General features: G+C 41.0%; 1 protein-coding gene across 4 annotated transcripts in view; it reads left to right on the forward strand.

Annotated features, from left to right (window-relative positions):
* Positions 1–23,323, forward strand: part of tle2b (TLE family member 2, transcriptional corepressor b) — a 65,751-nt gene that overhangs the window by 34,623 nt on the left and 7,805 nt on the right. For 2 of the 4 annotated variants that reach the window (XM_072439122.1, XM_072439123.1), the window contains exons 6-14: positions 12,587–12,649; positions 13,828–13,902; positions 14,980–15,160; positions 16,713–16,729; positions 18,635–18,775; positions 20,134–20,187; positions 22,350–22,514; positions 22,622–22,772; positions 23,113–23,282. In XM_072439122.1, the coding sequence (XP_072295223.1) occupies positions 12,587–12,649; positions 13,828–13,902; positions 14,980–15,160; positions 16,713–16,729; positions 18,635–18,775; positions 20,134–20,187; positions 22,350–22,514; positions 22,622–22,772; positions 23,113–23,282 (1,017 nt within the window). The remainder of the gene's footprint in view (positions 1–12,586; positions 12,650–13,827; positions 13,903–14,979; positions 15,161–16,712; positions 16,730–18,634; positions 18,776–20,133; positions 20,188–22,349; positions 22,515–22,621; positions 22,773–23,112; positions 23,283–23,323) is intronic. The other 2 variants (XM_072439125.1, XM_072439124.1) reach the window with 2 other exon arrangements.

Consider the following 23,323-nt stretch of genomic DNA (forward strand, 5'->3'; position numbering starts at 1 on the left):
TAATGGCTCACAACAAGCTGACGTTAAGGTTATGTACTCAATAAAATGTCTGCACTGATCACAAAATGATTCACCATTTAATATAATCTACAAATGGATTCATTTTTAAAATATTCCGATAAAAATATTTTTTTAGTAGTATTATTACCAGGGCTGCAAAAGTAATCCCAATCGAATCAAAATATCAATATTAGAGGACGCAATAAGCAAATATAAAAGACTGCAATAATTGAAGTACTCTTATTTCTTCCACAAAACAAAACTGTCTTATTCTGCATAAAAGCTGCTAATCCTGTGGTTTGGATCTGTACAAACTTGTTCTGAAATGTATATCATATTAATTTGTCAGTCCAAGGGCCAATTTCAGTCTTCTTCTTTTGGACACATGTAAAATACAAGCTTTGAACAAGATTCTAACCCTAATTCCTACCAAATCCTCACATTTAAGACGTTTGTGACTTGCATAAAGATTCTTTACAACTTCTTTCAACATCACCTGTTTTTTTCGTTCTCTTCCAAAGCCCACATCGTAACGTCTGGAATATATGTCGTGCTGCCCAATAACACAGAGTGATGAATGAGGCCGATTGATTTTTTTTTTTTGTGAAACCCAAAGCAGAAGTATTGACAGAACGATAATCAGAGGAGAGAGAACGAGGGGGAGTGAGGGAGAGATGACCTGCCAACAGCAGAAAGTACAGGCACAGGAAGAGTGAGAGAACAGGAGAGGAGAAGGTCAGGAGAGAAGACACAGGGACAAAGAGCAGAGAAGAAGAGTTGAAAAGGTGAAGGGAGCTGGAGATGACAGAAGTTAAGCTGCACAGGAACACGGTGTCAGGAACAAGAGCAGAAGAAAGAGGAAGAAAGATTACAAATGAATGGAGACGGTAATATGCACTGCCAAAGTGTGTCTACTTTTGACACTAAATGTGGATCACTAGATTGAGCAAGTCTAAAACGACAAGGTTGTTTATCCTGAGCATTGTTCGAATTAAGCCCAACTGTGGCAAAAAAAATTCCCAGAAGATACCGATATTTGTCCCCCTAATATGGCCGATGTATTTGCCCGTGTCAATATCAGTATTTTAAATCAAATGTAGGCTTCTTTGACTATTTGTCTTTTTGTCCTGACCTGAGTTAATAATAATAATAATAATAATAATAATAATAATAATAATAATAATAATAATAATAATAATAATAATAATAATAATAATAATAATAATAATAATAATAATAATAATAATAAATTTTATTTATAACGCAGTTTACATTCAAATGGAACCTCAAAGTGCTAACAGTGGCTAAAAACAACAAGCAATTTACAGTTAAAACAAGTTAAAACAATAAAGCATACACACACAGATAAAACATGAGAATTTTAAAAGGCTACTGTAAAACTCAGACTATTGAGTGCACCTGAATATAAGCTTCAATCTATCATTTATCATATCGTGAACATTGTATTGAAGATATGCAAAATTGGAATATTGAGTATATTGTATATTGTTTATTGTGAAAAATGCTATGCTATGTGAAAAGAAAAAAATTCTAGACATTTCACATTTTGTCTGGTAATTAAACTGTTGGAGTAACATCATATCGTCTGAATATCGTTTTCGGGATTGTACAAAAAAATAGAGTGTTTGTCAATATCACCCCGCCCTAAGGCTTAGACAACTTTCTGTAAGTGTACGGCTCGGCTGACATCGTTATTGCTGGATTCCTGGGCTTAATAGCATGAATGCCTGCCACTCATGGATTTAGTGAATAGCCGTAGGAGTAAGTGAAATCGACAAGGTCATTATAAATAGCACATCTTAAACAGATAACAGAATGGGAAAAAAACAAGTGTATGTGAAGCTATACTGTAGCTGAAAGAACAGGTTTAATGGAAAATATCTGAAGATTAATTGCTCGAATGAAAGCGAGCGACTAAACAGGAAGCCTCAGCCCGGGACAGATAAAGACAACGCCAAGAAAGGCAAAGCTCCGGAGTGAGAGAGGGCAGCGATATCAAGAACAGGGCGCCGCTGTAAGGAATAATGAATCATGAATAGATTTAACACTATGCGCTCTTGTCCTCCTCACATCCTGTCGACATCTCTGCCTCCCTTCTCTGTCATTATCCGCAGCAGGACCATCTCATGTCTGCCTTTAATTGAGCCATAACAGTCCTCTCTTCTCTTGTGAATTTAACCCTTATTTGGCTTTCACTCCCTCCGTATCCCGTCCTATTTCAGACTATTCTTCTATCTGATCTTGCTATCGCTACATATCCTTTCAAAACCACTCTATATGGACATGAAGGCATTCGTCCATTATCATATCATACAGGCTCTGTAGATTCCCAAGAGGAAAAAGGCAGGCTGTAAGGACTTTACACTCCTCTCTGTGGTTGTTTTATATTCATTCATGGGCCGATACTGTATCCACTGCACTACATGTGTATTTGGAGGCTGATGCACAGTGGGAGGCAGATGTGATGTTGTGTGTGCTGCTGATGAGGCTGATTTAATCAAGTGGTCATTGTAGAAGAGGAATTAATGTAAGTTTGGGACTGAAACATTTGGCCGCAATTGTTCAGAATTGGACAGGAAACGCTTCAACGGAAGAGCTGGAGAAAGTGTCTATGTGTGGAGTATGTCAAGATACATTTGAATCGACTAAAGATATGCCCTGCGATTGAAAAGGGTACCTGGCAAAAGCTTTTGAAACTATTAGGTTTATCTGACCCAAACTGAACAGGGCAAAAACAACTCTGTACAGAAAGGCACTAGGAAACTGTATCTATATGAAAAGGCATAATTAAACTCACTCCATATCTTGTTCTTGCTGTCGTCCCATGGAAATCCCTATAATCCAAATAATTAAATTCAGCCCATTTTTGTCTTGATGTAGATTTGGTTTGATGTGGTTAATGTGCGAGTGTGAACGCACCTTAAGACGACATTGACCGTTAAATCGACTAAAAGACTAAAGACCTACCGTCCTTGAGTCCCTGCTCAGGCTGCCTCTGCGAGGCGGCCCCGGATAAGCAATGGATGGATGTTACTAAATGATAAGTGTGCTGCACAATAGCCTTTAGGGATTTAGGCTGCAGCAAACATGCAGGACTCAGCTTTGCAGCGTTCCCGGCTCTTAAAAGTTGCTGAATGTCCTCTTACTCTAAAATAAAACCTATAAGGCCCAGTATAAGCCGCTGCAGATGCACGATGCAAAAATATAAAACATATAAAACACTTTCATACCTTTTTTAATCTGTCAAGCAATCATAAATGTGTAGCCTATGGGTTTTGTATTTTTCCATCTCGTTTCTCTAATCACTTTGATTAGTGAGAGCCATGTGTCCTCATGCCTAGCGTAGCATCAGCAGCTTCATAACTTCACATATATCAGCACGCCACATGTGTTCTCTCCTAATTAGCCGTGATATGCAAAGTAGCTTTTACCCTAGAGTAGAATTGTCATGGTAAAATGAAACTGCTCATTAAAATGACATGCAAGTACTTTACTACCACTAAATAGTTGTAAAAGTTTAAAATAAACTTCTGGTACTTTTGGCTTAACTTTTGCTATTGACTCTTCTGATGCTAAATGGTTTTAATATGTCCCATATCAACAAAATATCCTGCATGTTGAACTCTTCAGCTGCCCAATATCATCCATAGCCAGGGCCTGACAGTCGGGTAATGTGATCGCGGACATAAGGAAATTGCGTTGCCCTGCACACATTTTACTCACTAACCGGACCAAATAACATTACCTCGCCGAATGGGGGATGTTTCATCACACAGCAGAAGTGAATGTTCATATTGTATACATACTCTGTGCATCTCAATTTGAATATGGAAATAGTATCCATTTTTCTCCAGTGACAGGGGAGCCAATCAGCGGCCCCCCGGGGCCGGCTGGAAGCAATCGTACAACTGTATGTGTAAGCGATTCTCCACAACTGCAATGAGAGCTGACAGAGGACCAGAAATAGTCTCATCAGAACTGAACAGCTAGATATGGTGTCTATTTGTTCATAAACAGAGGTTTAGAGTCAGTGTCTCAGTAATATCACATCAAGCTGAAATGCACCTTTTGGACTGCGTTCTGTCGTTATGTTGATATGTTATAACCAAGTCTCTTAAATGCTTGATCGAGGTGACGATGAAAACCTTTAGAAATTGATTGCCAACATGCTGGGAGATAAAAATGTGGCACTAGACGAGAAGAGAGACACATCCATCCTAACAAGTGTGTGTGTGATATTCAAAAGGGCTGCACAAAAATGGAGAATATGAGTTGTGTGGACACTCTTTTTTTGAAATGTAACTACTAGAGTCAGGATATCTTTATCTTCACCTAGATCTATTGAAGTTGTAGGATCTGATGATAAAGTAGACTGGTCTGAATGAATGCACATCAGAAAGAAGGAACATTCTTGAAACGCTATGGCAACCAGACGCATGTCCTACACAATCTAAGTGTTCATTTGCATTGACTTAACTTTTATTTTACAGAGGTAAACATATGTACTGTTATATCGACATTCTTCGTGTTGCTGAAGATGCAGCAATGGCCTTTTCCCTTAAACATCGATACTGCAGGACTGAAGCCAAATGCCCGTCTTTGAGTCTTTTGGCCGGATGTGATAAGCCCATGTGTACATACAGTATAGTCTTTATTGTGTCGGAGCATACATACAGGCGCTGTGTGCAGCTCAGAGCCGGCAGGATATGATAGGAAGTTGTGTTTGATAGTCAGGATGCTCAGCAGCCAGACTCTTCCCCCTGTGGACTCCCGAGGACACACGAAGCAGCTGGCTGTCCTTCCTTCCTGCTCACTCCTTTCATTTCACCAGCACACACACAGACGCACACGCACTAACACATACACACACTAACAGACACACACACACACGCACACTGCTCTGTACACACACACACTGCTCTGTTTACACACACACACACACACTGCTCTGTATACACACTGCTCTGTATACACACACACACACACACACACACAGTTTCACGCCTACACACACACACACACACACACACAGGTTCACGCCTACACACACACACACACACATACATACACACGCACACACACACAGACGCGCGCTCACAGACACATTATACACACAATATACACACATTATACACACACACATTATATACACACAGACACATTATACACACATTATACACACATTATACACACATTATACACACATTATACACACAATATACACACATTATACACACACACATTATACGCGCACACACACACATTATACGCACGCACGCACGCACACACACACACACACACACACACACACACACACACACACAGAGATGCGCGCTCACTGCTCTGTACACACACACACAGTTTCACGCCTACACACATACACATACATACACACACACACACACACAGACGCGCGCTCACAGACACATTATACACACAATATACACACATTATACACACACACATTATATACACACACACACACAGACACATTATACACACATTATACACACATTATACACACAATATACACACATTATACACACACACATTATACGCACACACACACATTATACTGTGGTGGCAAAAATCTCTTGTTAAGACAAAGAAGCAAGTTGTCTCGTTTCAAAAGTAAACTGTTTAATCTTGTGGCTGAATCAGAAAGAAACTTGTGTGGACTCGGCCATTCTCATGGAAGGCCGAGTCCACGCGTCTGTCTCTTGCCTGCTCCCCCAAATGTGTCTCTCCCAAGTCCTCCCTTCCCACCTCTGTCCCCTTCCTTAAATCACCGATGGTCACATGACCACACACACACAGAAGTTCCCGGTCACTGGTCTCTCAGGTACAAAGGAACCAAGGAGCAAATGGGACATCAAAGAAACAGTGGTTTCAGGAAGGAGACAATACATAACATTTGCATTAATTCAATTCACATGTCTTGCCTAGTGTGAAACATAACGTGGGACTTCCTAGCCACTCCAGGGAGTCCGGACATGTAAATTTCCAGGCCGAAAGGGGTTGTCAGGCTGTTAGAACTAAATCTGATTAGAAATAGAATTGAAAGTTAAAAAGTAAAGGGCCAGATTATATTTTTTCCACAACAATACACACACACACACACACACACACACACACACACACACACACACACACACACACAGCTACAGAAAGACTCTTTAGCTCTGGTCTTGTCTTTTGTATGCTTTTTGCTTGTGTTGCAAGACTCCAATGACATTTGCAGTGGCCAATAACATTGTCTTTGAGCTAGAATGAATAGTAAATAAAGAGCATGAGGGGGACTGTATCTTGCAGCTTAATTAGCTTCCACTCGCTGTGTCTGTGAGGCCCTTTGATGCAGGCATTTACTGCATGCATTGGTATATTTGGCTCAAGTTGTGACCCAAATTTTTATTTCATTTGGACGACATGAAAGAGAGACAGGAAGTGTGTTCATTTTCAACTCTCTGGTTAATAATAGGATTTTACTCCTCTCTCTCTTCCCCTTTCCCCTCTCTCCATCTCTCTCTTCCCGCTCTTTCTCTGTGTGTCATCTCCATCACACAGCCAGTCGATAATCCGCACTGCTACGGTTTGAATTTATGCTAACTGGTTTTATTTAAAGGCTGGGATTATGGGAGGCCTGCCTGTGTGGGTCAGCTACAACTCACTTTCCAGAGGTCAGATGTCTGTTATTACAATGTGTCTATGATCAGTGATTATAGATGTGGATATTTGGATACATCTGAGTCTAGCTTTCATGTTTTGCAGAGCCCATTGATTCAAAATGAGGCTCAGAATAATGAGTTTGGGACAGTGAGAGGTGATTAAATATATAATATGCCTTTAACATTAAAATTATATTGCTTTATTGGCTTTTGTAGGGTTGAAATCAATTAAAGTCTTGGTTGACCACATCAAAATGCATCGATTAACTGACTAAAAGGTGTTGTGACATCGGCATTAATAACTACAGTCTGTAAACAGGAAGGATCAGATTAAACTGTCCTGTCACTCCAAAACTCCCTCTTAAGTCACTCCATCTCCTATTACTAAGTCCTATTTAGTCGATTGATAAAACACAGACGAAGACACCAATTTATTTTATTTAGTTTATTGCAAAGTGAATTGTGCAACTAAATATAAAAGTCGCAGATCTGAGTTCAGAGGTAGATGCTCTTGTCTTTGATTGACATGAATTCACCCTCTGTCCCGTAAAACCCCATTGACGCGTTTGTCTTGATTTGTGGCCATCTTTGTGCGTACACGTGTGCATATTGTCCTCTTTGTAACTCTCACTACTTTGTGTCTGATTGTGTCGTGAACAACATGAGTTCAAGGCTGTTTGCAGTCTGTCCGTGCAGCTGGTGCTGGCACTGTGTGAGTGTGACTAATAACTTTGTAATATCAGAAAACAACGTGGAGCCAAAGAGGATTGATGGTGTGTGGTTTTACTATAAATTCAGCCTAGACTTAATGGTAAATGAAGTACTAATGTCTGATTAACTTGTACCAGATATTCAGCCTCCTCAAATGCAAAAAAAACAAGTTCCATGCATTCATCTGATGTGCAAATGTTAATGAGTGGACAGTGGCTTTGTATATATGGATTTATTTTCAAATACTGTCATATGAAGGAAGTGTTCCTCACAATTCAGGCTGAAATACTAAGACATTTTAAAAATGACTTCCCTTTCTTATTTAAAAAATAATAATAAAATAAAATGTAATTTTAAAACAGACAGTGAATTTGACAATACTATTATTGTTTCATGTTATTAAGTAAAAGTCCCCACGTCGTGACTGTACAGTCCTCCCTAACACATGAAAACCCTTGAACTTGTGTGGGCGGGTGTTTATCACATTGTGGGGACTAAAGCCTGTGTGCACTTCATGGAGCCCTTATGGGACAAAAAGCATGTCCCTGTGACGTAAATTCCTTATTATTACATCAACATTGTGGTTTATAGTTCACATATCGTAGGTTAAGGTAAAAATTTAGGTTAAGGAGTTGGGTTCGGTATCAAGGAAATCAATGTAGATCAATGTAGTGTCCGAAAAGTGTTGAAACCCACCGTGTGTGTGCGTATATATATATATATATATATATATATATATATATATATATATATATATATATATATATATATATATATATATATATATATATATATATATATATATATATATATATATATATATATATATATATATATATATATATATATATATATATATATATATATATATATATATATATATATATATATATATATATATATATATATATGTGTATATATATATATATATATATATATATATATATATATATATATATATATGTGTATATATGTGTATATATATATATATATATATATATATATATATATATATATATATATATATGTATATATATATATATATATATGTATATGTATATATATATATATATATATATATATGTATATGTGCGCGTATATATATGTGCGTGCGTATATATATATGTGTGTGTGTGTGTGAGGCCGTGCTTGCTCTGTAGCCGTCGCTGTGTGCTCTGCTCTGTGTAGATTGCCTCTCTGTGCGGCCTTGTTGGCTCTCTCTCTCTCTCGCTCTCTCGCGCTCTCGCGCTCTCTCTCTCTCTCTCTCTGCACGCCCTTGTTGTCTCTCTCTGCCTCTCTCGGAGCGTGCACGTGAACATGTCTGCCCACGTGCACGCGCAGCTTCAGCACACACTAGAGTATACTCTGTGTGCTGCTCTTCGCTCTCTCTATCCCTCCCTTTCTCTCTCTCTCACTCTCTCTCTCTCTCGAATAGTGGGGCCATCAATCAGAAGGCAAGGGGGAGAGAGGAGAGGAAGGAGCAGGGGGCTGCAGTTGGCTCGGATCCAAGGAAACGGAGCTGGCACGCTGCCCAGAGGAGCGAGGGAACAGGGAGAAGAGATGGAGTGAGGAAAGAAAAGTGTGGCAAGGCCATTCTCAGAGCGAGAGTGAAGAGCAAAGGAGCAAGGGCAAGTGCACGATGAGGAAAATATAACATGGAGAGTGTGGCACAAGAGGAGCGCAGGGAGCTGGCTGTATGGAGAACATGTCGGGGACAGTCGGAGTGTAAAAAGAGGACGCGCAACAATCGGCAGGTCATTAGTTTGTTGTGGATTAAGAGAGCTTCTTATAATATCATCCAACACTCTAATATCGTCTAGACACACATTTGTTGATTTAGTTATTATATTTAGGGGATCGTGTTCTCACTGGCAACAGAATCGAGACATTTCACTGATCCCACGTTAGACTTTTAACAAATTCAGTCTGTTTTTAAGGCTTGAGCGTCCGCAGTTCGTGTCTTAACAGAGGGTAACGTTGTGCATCTTTCATGAACTTTGGCCGTCACATTGATTCGCATATTGGGCCCAACACTCGAATCAGCAGCTTTCGTGTCATCAATTAGCCGGGCAAAGTGAGATTTACAAAGTTATGGCGGGCGCTTAAAGAGTCGCTCAGGCTCTCGAATCATCGGTCAAACTGGGACTTGCCTGTGAAAGATGAAAGTGTCATTCCTCCTGCTCAGACCTGGCCGTGCACTTGAGTAAAGCGGAGCTGGCACGGGCGCTCGCTGGGCACAGCCTCCCGCACCTGTGCCAATCTGCCCGCATGGATCCCGTTCAAATTCACCAAAGCTTTATTGGCACCGGCATCGTTGTTGCTTGCCGTTACGCCGGGAGACCAAACGCGGCACTGATCTGACATAGGACGTGGCTCCCTCGATGTTTCATTTGAATACGATATGCAAATGAGTGACGACTAATTACCCTTTGGTTTGTATCCGCGCACATGGTCGTCGCAGGATGTGAAATACTTGCTGGATTCTACTCTTGCGTAATTGATTGAGTGATTGTATGTTTAAAAAGTACAAAATTGCCGTTGAATTGTGCATTTAGCAGCCGTCACGTTATTGTCCCGTTTAACGACATTTCAGGACAAGACTGACCTTTAGTTTGTATTGTCCACACAAAGTCCTGTTTATCTTTTAATTCTCTACAAATGAATGTCTCTAAATAAAAATAAGTACACAGTATGCCCAAGGAAAATACACGCTCATTATTTCTGAGAATTTCTGGCACAAGTACTTTTTGTGCTTCCAGTTCATCTAAATGTACTCTAGTATTTCCCTGAAATCCACGGCCTTGGGGCTTATGTAGAAGGAGCAGAAGAAGCATAATTACTGTGTAGAAAATGGATGTTTATGACTACATGGGATTCAGCCTCAGCCTCAGTGTTCTGTGCTTTATGTGCCACTGATTCTATAGTGACGGTTCAACACCGTCTGAGGATTAAAGATGAAGGCTGCACTGCAACTACAGTATTTATTTAAATATATCTATTATCTATATAATCAATACCATCTCTCACTGTCTCTCTGTCTCTGTCTCTTTCTGTCTCTCTCTCTCTCTGTGTCTCTCTCTCTCTCTCTGTCTCTGTCTCTTTCTCTGTCTCTCGCTCTCTGTCTTTCTTTCTTTTTCAGCCCCCCCTCTCTCTTCCTCTTTCTCTGTCTCTCTCTCCCTCTCTTTCTCAGCCCACCCCTCTCTCTCTATCTTTCTTTACTCGTGCCACTTGGCAGTCTTTGAGCCTTCAGGTGTTCAGTGACCAGCTCCCTCTCTCTCCTTTGTCTCTGGCCGTGCATTCACCCCTCCACACACATCCCTTCATCCCGCCAACCTGCGCCAGCTCTCCATAATGGTGACGTTTTGGCACTGCGGTGCAAAGAGAGTGTGCCTTGTTTTGTGTGACACCTGGCTCGGCTCTTTCAGCTTCAGCCAGATCACTACATTGATTCATTGGAGTAGAATCGGTCGTCTGATTGGCCAGTTTAACATACATTGATGTCCGGGAAAGGATCTTGTGTCGTCATGATGCAACACACGTTCAGCGGCAATGTTTTGTGATGTTTTTAAAATGATTTATGGTTGATTTATTACATTTGGTCGGGACAGATTACCACATTTTTCTCAGTTTTGAGTCAAAACATTTGACCACTGCTTGAGATTTACTGTAAACTGTGTATACTGTAAAACATAATGTTCTATAATACCATATACTGTTCTTACTGCTGGAAACATTACTGTGAGCATAGTACCGGCAAGTGTAGGAAAGATGAGGGAAAATAAACTGAATTTGACATGGCTTAAAAGATGGTAAAAGTGGCTTAAAAAAGGTAAAAGTAGAAGAATGATTAATTATAATGCCAAACTTGTCAGGATAATGATTATATATCTTATTATATAGCTGCAACATTCATTTTTGACACTCAATATTCATAGTGTGTACATCGCTTTGCATTTGTAGGAATATGTTTTTGTTTTTTGAGCTGTAGCGTGTGACTTCTATGATTCATTATTAACACTAATAACTAGTTCTAAAGAGAGTCATTCTGTTATTTTATTTTATACAGCACATGTTCTGTTAACAATATAATGTTTATTGCATCAGTGGCATGAAGTGGTTTCAGTTTTTTGTTTAGGGTGATATTTCTGCAGCAATATATTGTTCTTCAAGATGTGTTATCGTGACAGGCTTATGCCAGAGCGAGTAGTTATAGATGATAGAAAAATAAGAAAGACAAGAGCAAATGAGAGCGAGCAGAGGAGATGGAGGAAGCATGAATAGGGTAATGATGGCTCAGTGTGAGAGCTGCTGTGTGAACGGCTGACTGAAGAAGAGAACAGAATGAGGCTGAGGGCACTCACTGATAGAATTAGACACACCACAGAGAGAGAGTGTGTGTGTGTGTGTGTGTGTGCCTGTGTGTGTGCGCGTGCCTGTGTGTGTGTGTGTGCCTGTGTGTGTGTGCGTGCCTGTGTGCGCGTGCGATGGTCTGAGATACTACTGGTTTCAGATAGAGATTGACAGATATGGGTGTTTTCTTGGCCGATGCTGATGCTAATTGTTTAGAATTCAGCGAAACCAATGACCGTTAAGATCAGGTGATATTTTTTTGTCTGATTTATAGGGCAGATTTTGATATTTTTACTCAAATCATTTAATTTAAATTGAACAAACTCACCCACAGCCTTGTTTTACCACATACCTAAAAGAGAGCAGTTTAGTCACCTTTTTTACAGTCCTCTATTTGCACTGAAGTGTTCAAATGAAGTTTTAAGTTTATTCTATAGGCAGCAGGTCGTCCAAACAAAATGTCGGCCTCTGCTGGTGAATTCTGGTTTATTGCCAATACCCTAAAAATGCATAAATATCGGTAAAATTATATCGGTGAAATTTTTCTTCTCTAACCGGAAGTTGAAACCAATCAATATCTGTTCTTAGAATAAAAATGCAGTTGCAGAGAGTCAGTAAAGTGAAGCTGCATCAGGAACAACACCTGATGTTGAACGTAAAATCAAAGCAGATCATTACTGTGGCAACCCTAGAAAACCACAAGCTCTGAAAGTTAGACAAATTATATACAGAAAAACAAGTTACGGTAATGTAAAGACGATCATATGCTCTGCTCATTATTGTGTTCTCATCATTTTCTCCATTTTTATCCCCATCTTTCTCCTCTTTATTCTTCGCAGGCGGAGATTGTCAAGCGTCTCAGTGCCATCTGCGCTCAGATCATCCCATTCCTCTCTCAAGAGGTAAGTGTCAGCCCTGCCACACACCGCAGAGAAGCACACAGTGTCAGAGCACTCGTTACACCCGTTTGTGTCACGTTGGCCTGCAATTACCATTGTATTGTATTTTCATAGACTTGTCCTGGTCGAATTACACAGTTTGTAGTAGATATAGATACTGTATATTTTTATTATTAACGCTGGTTTATCCGGAGCTTCATATAAATAAAAATGAACAAACACTAATTAGCAAACATTTGCGCATCATCTATTTTGATTATTCTGTATTTGAATTATAGCTTTATCAATCAATAAAAGCTGTTCCTTCTTCACTTAATTAAAAGTCGAAGTATAACATTTAAAACTGTACGTGTGTAAATAATGATTATAATACAAACCGGTACAATAAAGTACCTGTTTAAATTTTTACATTTACAGTAAATGGTTTTGTGCTGTTTTTTTTTTTTTTTTTTTTAAAGAATTGTCAATAATATTTGACAATATTTTTGTCAAACAATTTCTCAACATTTTTACTTTGTACATTTTTATTTGCTCAAAGCCAAGACATGAACTCATATCATTTAGGCACAATGTCACCATGAACGTGCTAATGAGTAAACCTTAAACAACCCTTATGTGGAAAGTACTTTTTACTTTTCAATCCTGTTAAAAAATGTAGTGGAGTAGAAAGTACAAATGTTTGCTCACAGCTGCAGTGAAGTAAAAGTAAATAGCATCTACAGTTAAAACTATTGAAGTAATGTCCAGATACAGATATGACTGAAGTACAGTACTTTTACTTTTACTTTTGTACTTCACTGGCAGCATATTTGGACACATGTCATCCTTGCGTGAGCATACACATGAGAGCGCCCTCTAGAAAATATCACATCTCCGTCAGCTCGATCAATATTGACTCTGGGGCGGTGCACTGTGAAAGGCACACATGCATGTTTGCGCTGGTGCGACTGATTACACTGGGGTTTAGTGCAAGCACACCACGTTTCTGTGTGTCTTTGAGCACACATGTAGGGGCTCTTTTATGTGACTTTGTACTCTGAATGGATGCTTACTCAACCTGGTGTTGATATTTACACATCCGCTTGCAAAACCCTCACTCCATTTTCACCGTTCTAGATCTTTCAAGATATAAATGCTTCTACGTAACCTTCATTCTGTCTGTGACTTTTGTGTGTCTGCAGCACCAACAACAGGTGGTCCAGGCCGTGGAGAGGGCCAAGCAGGTCACAATGGCAGAGCTTAATGCCATCATTGGGGTGAGTCATTACTCTTCTCCTCCATAACACATTCACACAGGTGGACTTGTATGACTGCGGTAATCTTACTGAATAATGCAGCGTATAAAAAAAAAAATAGGTCACAGATAGTCAGCCCTGAGTTAGTGAGAAAACACTCAACTGTTACTGTTGAATGTGGGAAACACGTACGGGATCTGCTTTAATTGGATAAATGACTGTTATCTATGTAGTTGTTTAGTTCACCCACTTTATTTCACATTGAACATTAAGTAAGAAGTATGTTATTGCCCTGTTTCTTCACCATAATTAAGACGTATTTGGTCGAATTAACTTTTATTAGTTTCATTGCGTCGTAATGCTGTTTGCTCATCATTAGCTTACTCAGTTTTATTTTTTATTGATTCATTCATATTTTTATAATCCTGTTTTGTCCTCCATTTGAGGCTTGAGGAAAAAACACTTTTCACCTACCCCCTATCTCCGCCCACCGCTCTGTGCTTACTGTAATATTTAATCCTGAACACTTTCACTCAGGAACTTGTGTTGAAGTTGTCTGTTTCTGAAAACAACCAGTTGCTGCAGCCCTCACAAAGTACTTAAGGCCTATACATTCTGTGCATTCTATAAGTCCTACAGTCATACAGCATTAGTGTATGGTGTGCATGTTGCAGTAGTGATGGTGATGTACCTCTCTGGAGCTTGTCAGAGCTCTGATCACATTACTATCTACTTAAAGCCCTTTGTTCTCTGCACTACAAACACAGACGCTGCCTCCTCGGTGTGTGTGCGCGTCTGACACAGCCCAGCGCCAGCACACATCACAGCGTTCCCCTCAGGATAATAGCCTTTCTTTATCTCATGCTGTTGCGTTTTGTCTTTTCATTTTCATTGTGGGTTTTTCCCTCACTCGTCTGTTTGTAATCTCTCATCTTATTCTCATTTTGTATTTTACGTTTCTCTTTTTTTCCCCTCTGGCTTTCGGTTGCATTTCCTTTTGCTTACATCTTCCCTGTATATCCCATACTTGCTAACCTCCATCCCTTCCTCTCGTCCCTCTCTCCGCCTCCCCACCTCCCATTTCCCCTGTGGCCACAGCAGCAGCAGCTCCAACACCTGTCGCACCACGCCCCTGGTATCCCCCTGACACCCCACCCCTCGGGCCTGTCGCTGGGTGCGGGTAGCTCAGGTCTCCTAGCGCTGACGGGTGCCCTGGGAGTGTCTGCTCACCTGGCTTCAAAAGACGAGCGCAACCACCTGGACCCAGAACACCTCCGAGGTATCAACTTTTCATTTAAAGTCTACATTGAGTATATTCAGGGTTTCCGTGTATATCATGGGTCTTAAACATGTTGATGGCTTTTTGCATTTGCGGTCTGGAAATTAATAAGATGACTTCAAAGTGCACTATGCAGCGTTTGTAGTGGAGAGTCTGCCTCCTGCTTGGCACCATGGAGTTACTCTTTGACCTGGAGTGTTCCACAATATGACATTAAAGTGCATATGACAGGTTCTTATGTTTCTAATTTTTGTCTTTGTTTGGTGGGACAGTCAATGTGGCAAATATTAATCATAGTTTTACATCAATCATGTGGCGTATTTTAACAGTACCTTACATATGCCACATCTGCTGCTGATGTCCAAGCAGGAAGTACAATTATTGATTAGTAAAATGCCAGGTTAAATTACAGGTCAGATCTGTGGAAAGGCAAGTCTGCTCACAATAAGTTTTTTCTAGAAAACACCTGTATTTGAATAAAGGCTATAGATATGTTAAATGCCATGCTGTGGAACATTTATGGAAAGCAATAAGACCAGAATAAGATAAGAGTGACCTAATAGAAAAGTTACACAATGTGCCTTTAAAATACAAGGGGTCAGTGCTAATTAGATTTTTTTATTTAATTGATTTCACTGTGTAAGTCAGGACAGAGCCAGGACTGGAATAACTGATGGTTATGATTTATGTTATGAAGCACTGAAGACTTTAGGAAAGATCTGACAGGTTCAGCTTTCAAACTCACAATCTGCCAGCATTTAACTTTGTATTAATGTGAGCTTTTGTTTCCAGAACAACATATGCAGAGTGTTGAGAATCAATTACACAATGGAATCTTTTAGATGGCGTTTGCAGGTTCTGCTCTGCACGGCTGAGTATCACTTTCTGGGAAATTATCCAGGCTCAAACCAATACTGTATACATCCATCTGCATTTTTAACTTCAGCAGAATTCATTTCATTTTGGAGTGGACATGAAACAGCTGCTCAGCTAAAGTAAATCGTTTTACCATTTCAGAACATGAATGCTAATCAGTCCTATACATTTTGAAGCGGACAATTTAAGTAATTAAGAGTAATTTCCACTGCTCACACCTTTTGATTCTGAATGGTCCTAATATGGACAGAAGTACTTTAGAAGAAACACTTTCACTCAGTGAACTTCTTTTCACCTCGATAAAAATCTTATCTCTGAGCTCTGGCCCAAGAGAGACTTTCTCATGAATAAAATGAGATTTTGGAAAGAAGTGAGATGAGCGGAAAGGAAGCATAAGGAGCAGTCAATGTGCTCATATTTGTGTGCTGGGTTCAGCGAGGGCTACAGTGGACGTGTGTTCCTGTACTTCCAGATGAGTGAGTGAACAGATAGTACTCACAGACGGAGGGAAGCACAGCCTGACCAGTCTGGGATCAGCACAATGCTCCTCTGTCTCTTCAATAGAAAGAGGCCTGTTCCTGCGCCTAACCTTGGGAATAGCTGTTGTTATTATTATTATCTGGACTGACGTCAAACTTTCTCCTTTCTTCTCTTTCATGAACTCTGCCTGTCCCAGAGGGAGCCCCCAGCAGGGTGAGCAGCACCAACACCCCAGAATACTGCATGAAGTTTGTGTGACATCTCAGTTTGGCAAATGGAGACAAAAATAAACCTGTGCTGTATTTAGTTTAGTGGCTGCTTGTCATCAAACAGCCTCATGATGACACAGAAGGTCACTGTTGCTTTTAACCTTGAGCCGCTCAAGGTTTCCACCAAAACTGTAACGTCTGAGCCTGCGCGTTTGACACTTATCTGAGAGGAAACACATTTTGAGTAAATGGATGAACAACTGTTTGTTTATTGGCAGAACAAATGTGTGTAATCTCTGACTTGCAGAACAAGTGAAAGGATTAGAAGACGGTTACGGGCAAATCCTGCCCAGCTTTTCTTTTAATGACTCAAGTGGCCTGGATGAAAAATAATGCATGGTGATGGTCAAACTACAGACTGATAGTGGTGGGAAATGTCATCTCATAGGTTTCTTGCAGCCACGGTCGTGATTTTAATTTTCATCTCTACTATTGCGCACATTAGAGCTCATTATAGTTCGTCACAAGGTCGGAGCAGCTTTGATTTAATACTATATTTCCCACCATTAAACAAAACACAGGTCTTGATTAGAGTCGTTCATTTAAAGTGGACACTAAGAATTTAGATCTCGATGATATCCAAACTATGCTAGAGTTAAGTGGAATGGTAAATCTAAACTGCCTCTAGAGGGAGATTTTTACCTGAGACGCATTGTTGTAGGGAAAGCCACCCACAATTCTAACCCGCTAAGTACTTTTGATATCCAACTCTATAACAAACATATTTTTAGTTATAAGTAAGAAACAAGCCCTGATAAAAGAGTGTGCAAGAATTCTCATTTTCGGATTTTCTGAAAGTCCTTGACGATTAGAACGGACAGTTAACGACTGCTAAGTGTCTGATATTAATTCCTAATTTGTGCGTGTGTCCTTCTCTGTGGCTTTAGCTCACTTTTCTTTTTTTCTTTTCACTTTTCTTTTATTGAAGCTCTCCCTCTGTTTCTCTGTGTCCTGAGTCGCACTTTTCATCACTGCAACTGTTGATGGGGACAAGGTCACGACTAGGACATTGAAGAAATGTATAACTATATCGTGAACGGAATCACATTAAAATAGTTGCAATTCCTTGTTCTGGCTTTTATTACGGAATGAAAATGATTTAGAAGAGCGGCTGGCTTAACTTTCCCTTTCCGCTCTTCATGCCCGCTATGAAACCCTCAGCATAATTTAATTGCTAAACACAAGCTCCAGGAAAATGTCCCTCTTGTGAGTCTGAGGTTTGCGCTGAACCGAGGAGGATTTCAACGAGACGCGCACCAGGAAGGGCAAATCAGTGCAGCGTTTTCAACACAAGAGACCGTTAAAAAACACAGTGAGGTCCATTGTCTGCTTCTTTCCGGTCTGAATCATCGCCGTCTTAAACTCCACTGTCCCACTCCCCACCGAGGGACCAACAATAACGAGTGGCCCCCGCCCCACCGCTAAACAACGCCATGCTTTGATGGGTTTTCTCCCCTGCTCCGAGCACTGGCTGTATTGTAAATATGTCGGCACAGCTTTATTACCCATTAATGAGAGCCATATTTTACACGAGGACTGGGGTTTCGAGGGGGGAGTGCTAATTAGCTTTATAGGCCATCCTGTGTGTAATCTGTAACCTGCTGCTTACGTCTGCTCTTCTTACTGTATGTGTGTGTGTGTGAAATTACATGTATGTGCACTTTTGGCGTGTCACCGTCTGATTTATCATGGCCTTTACCAAAGCTTACGTCTCCAGATTGTGCATGTTTCTATGTGTGTCACTATACATTATGCCTAACTTGCTGGCCTTGTAGAATGATGACTTTAATTATCTATTTGGCCTATTTTCCCACTCTTAAGCTAATGCGCTGTCTCCTCTGCCTCTCAGAGTAAATCAGTGTCGTCGACTGACAGCCAGCCGAACGAGGAGCGCCAGGGCCCATCTGGAGGCTACAGCTCTTCTCAGGGCGGCGCGGAGGCCAAGAGGAGGCGCTGTGAGGACAAGGAGTCCCTGCCTCCACACTCTTATGTATGCCTCGTCTCTCTGTCATTTACTAACCACCGAGTCATTCACCGCTGCCTTTTCACATGACACAATGAGAACAATGGATTTATATAGCACTTTTTGCCTACTCATTGACACAAATTGTCCAAATGTGTTGCTAACTTACCTAATGCACTCTGAGCATCGTAATTTTTTTCACTGTGATTAATTTATAAGCAGCTTACAACATTCAGAAGCCATCACATGTAAAGCTTGTTTTTACAATATATCTGTACTTGGGCCACACAGATTTTACTTTATTACAGCCCCTTTAATAGGGTCCCTATCTAGAAAGATTTTTGTTGAAAATTGCAGATGACTGAGGAGCTAAAAATAATCCATGAAATACAACTGCGTGTGAGGCATGTGCTTTCTGACAGTGTTGTTTACCAAACACATTGTCACTGGACATGGGCGATGTGTGCAGACAGTGACATTGCCTGACATTTCAGGCCACGCTGGTGTCGGAGGCCCTGGGCCAATTCGAGCTGTGTTTGGTTTGGATTGGTCCAATAGGCAAGAGCTGAGAGCCAGAGGCGATGTGATGCCAGAAGAAAAGACAGCCAAAGCAGATAGCTGCAATGAATTAGATGGCTGTGTGTTTGCAGTCTTGGGGATTGATTGACAGTGGGAGTCTGTCTGCAAAGATGGCCTTCAGCTAAAACAGTTTGGCATCAGCAACAGCAGTGCAAATCTTCCCATTAGTCCAGTGTGAACAAGCACAGTTCGTTTCCACTTTACCAATGTTTTATTTATATGTTTCTCCTCTTCAAGCCACACTACTGGGCCTCGTTTTTGCTCCCTTTCTCTCTCTGTCTCTCTTCTATTTTCTCCTCAGGCCCATCATGTACATAGCCTTGTTTGGGCTGCGTATAATTAGGTGCTGATGTCACTCTACACCGATGTCAATAGAAATATCAGGCCGCGATCACATCAAAGCTCAGTTGCCATGACAACTAAGTGCCATCGTTCTCATCCCAGAAAAAAACTGAGAGAGAGAGGGAGTGAGTGAGTGAGCGAGTGAGAGGGGGAGAGCGAGAGAGAGAAAGTGACATGGACCGAAGAGTGTTATTTTTTTTCATAATTTTGTGAGCACCCATCTTGGAGCGCATGCAGTGTAAAGTCAGCAAGAGTAAAATGTTGTATATGAACAGAGGGAGAGGCAGAGGGCGTCTGGGAAATCGACTTATCGATCCGCGCTCACTTGTGCGTGGGCTTCTGTCTTTATTATCCTGCGTGTATAGGTGCAGTACATATCTGCCAAGAGTCGAGAGAGAAAAAGGCCTTGTTTTTGTCCAAGATGTATTGACAGGTCCTATGTCTTTTCTGTCTTCCTCCATCAGGACAGTGACGCAGAAAAGAGTGAGGACAACCTTGTGGTGGACGTCTCAAATGAAGTAAGTGAAAAGGATGGAAGTGTAGCGTTGTTAGTCTTGTTGTGCGTCATTATTTCTGCACTTTTGTTTCCCTCGCATCGTCTTTAATACTCCATCCATCTCTAGTTGATACACACATGATCTAGGGTTGTTTTCTCACCAGACGTATTGAGTGTTTGCTTATCGGCCGCACACTTTACAACCAGCCGCCTCCTCTGTTCAGGGATGGGAATGCTAAATCCTTCGTGGCACCAACGTTTTGTGTGAAGCTGACAAAAAGAATACACTTTTCCAGGTCTTGCTATGTACATTCCAACAGTATTTATCTCCCCGTTTCCCCTGAGCAGCACGGCCACCTCCAGTGTTAACTCACCCTTTTCCCCTTTTCTTTTCCACTGTGGAAAAAATGTCACTGGCAAACTCTTCCACTGCGCTCTCTCTTCCTCTCACAGCCAGAGCCTTGTGCAAAACCTCCACATAGCGGGTTCACCAAATACCTTAAAGAAACCACAGTTACAAGTAAGCCACACATGAATAAAGTTAGAACCCAGTGAGAAGCGGGCATGGCACCTGTTACTGGGTGGGAAATAATATAAGTAAGTAAACAGTTTGTCGGCAACGTTATTAAGAAGAAAATGAGGATTGGAGCCAAATCATTTAACATTTAATCCAAGAAGTATGTCCTGTGTGGTCTGCCTTAGACTTATTAAGCAACTGTATATTATATTTGGTCACAGTCATTCAGTTAAAAAAAAAAAAGTATATCATGATAATAATGATAATGTATATTGGCTATAGGTTGTCGTGGAGTTGTGTCCCCCGCATAACCCCGCCCATGTAATTCACTTCTGTCCAAACGATGGCGAATAACCCTTTTGTAATACAGACCTTAATAAAACCTTGCTATATTTTCTTCTTCTAGAATCTCTTTGGATAATTGTGTCCAGCCCTCAACCTTGTATTTTATGACGAGCTCAATTTAGTGCTTTTAATATTGGGCGTAGTAACCTTGGCGAGCTTGAGTTGTAAAGTGTGTACGGAATGAGCAGGTTTGTCTCCTGCACCATTTCTCTCTCCTGCACTTTCTTTGTAAATAAGAAGAACAACTATTAAGCTCATTATCAGTCAGCGACCACAAATCCACCCAAGAAAAAAAGCTTTATCTTTCCAAGTGGCTTCACTTTACGTCTCCATCATGGTTTTTATTTGGCCTCGTCTTCCTTGTTCCCCTCAGCGGGCACAGCGTGTTCCTTTGCACTTCCAGTCACTAATTAGATAACCACAGTTTTGTTCCTTTAATGTATGCAAAGCCGTTTATGCCCATGGACTATTTAGCACTTTCAATACTTAGTGCAGTGAGACAAAATAGGTCTTATCTAAGCTATTTTTGATGTTGTGTACAAAGGCTGAGGCAGACCATGTATGGTGTCTCTGGTGAGTTTTCTGGCCCCGTTTCCAATCAGCTAGTTCTTAATTTAATGCCAAAGATAATTTGTGAATGCTATTTTAAAAAAGTAGTTTGCAAATTGTGCTGAAACCAAGTAAGCTTCACTATTGAGGCTGAAAACCGACTTGAGCTGTTGGTTTGGTTCGTCTTTTTAACAGTTGATATAGATTCTTTAACACTCTCTCAGTAGTAATTTATTCCACAAAGGATCCAATTTGAAGATGTTTATTCAAAAGCAAAATTATTTCTCACTCTCTGCCTAAAACATGTTGTGCATTCTTGATTGTAATTCTGACTTCTGACTCTAGACGTCACGCGGTGCACACGCTCTTGGATTCACTCTGGATTGAATGGAGTGTATGTCGTATCCATTTCACTGCTTTTTCTAAAGATGTATTGAAAGCACCTAAAGCTGGGTCGATAAACGCAACACAACAACTGATACAAAAGGACGGAAAGCAATGTCTGACAATAAAACTGTCAAACAAACATTCCTGGTAGGAGCCATTAAAATATCATATCTCACAAAATAAGTTACAACTGAAACTGAAAATGTCAATGTCAAGATAAAAGGATTTAAAAAGCCGTCCCAAGGACATGGCTGATCTCGTTGTGAATATGAAACAGTGAAATGTGGTATCAAAGACCGTATTACCATGAGCACCAAAAGCGTCAAGGGTGACTGGGCTGAACTAAAAGCATTGCATTTGTGTTTTTTTTCCTTTTATTCATTCAGGAGCCGAACTCTCCAGCCGTCAGCCCCCCTCACTCTCCACATGGGAACGGCTTAGACCGAGCCCCCACTCTTCGCAAAGAGTTGCCTGGCTCCTCCGGCACAGATGCCCCCACCACCCCAAACCCACGTAGCCCTACCCCCGGGAAGGCCAAAGACCCTGCACAGGTGAGATACAGCATTCCTGAAATAGACCTACCTGCAAACATTAATAATGCGTCTCTGTGACCCCCCAAAAAATGCACACTCTGTATTGTTTTATTTTTCACGTGTAGATGGAAAAGTCGCAGTCTCCATTGTCTAAGTCAGGTACCCCATCACCGTCCCATCGCGAGGCTCTTACCCCTGGGGCCCCTGGAGCTCCTGGTCCCAGCACGTCCTGTCTTCGCCTGGTCAGCAAAGCCGCCTCAGCTGCTGACCCACTTGGTGAGAGCCTCCAGGTTACATGTATAGCAGATGCACTGGACTGTTTTTCATCCAGTACACGATAAAAGAGATAAATACACAATAAAGTACACGCTTTATTGCTTTCCCTGAACTCCTCTGTCCTCATTGCAATCCTTGAACCTTTATTTTTTCCAATTCTCTTATTGAAACTGTTATATCGAGGTGACCCTGGCCCTGACTAGACTAGATAATGTTACAATATGTGTTCTCTCTATAGATAAAAGGAATTGAAAGATAAATACTTTCCTTTGAGTTGCTCCTTTGTGACTGTGATTTGTTGCTCCTCCTTTCTCCCCTCCGTCCCCGCCTCCCGCCCCAGCTCTTCGCAGTCCCATGTCTGTACCCCCTGGTTCATACCCGGCTCATTTTGGGGTGGTGTCACATGCAGGACTCAATGGTGAGCTTGCCAGTCCAGGAGGTTTCGGAGGCCCTTTGACCCTGTCCCCACAGATCAGTGCAGCAGCCAGTGCCTATTCCCGGAGCCCTATGGTGAGTCCAGGCCAGACAATCCATCTGTCTTTGATGGTTTA

Source organism: Eucyclogobius newberryi, unplaced genomic scaffold, assembly GCF_026437365.1.
Source record: "Eucyclogobius newberryi isolate DKJ021-1_F unplaced genomic scaffold, fEucNew1.0.hap1 SCAF_9, whole genome shotgun sequence".
Lineage (NCBI taxonomy): Eukaryota > Metazoa > Chordata > Actinopteri > Gobiiformes > Gobiidae > Eucyclogobius > Eucyclogobius newberryi.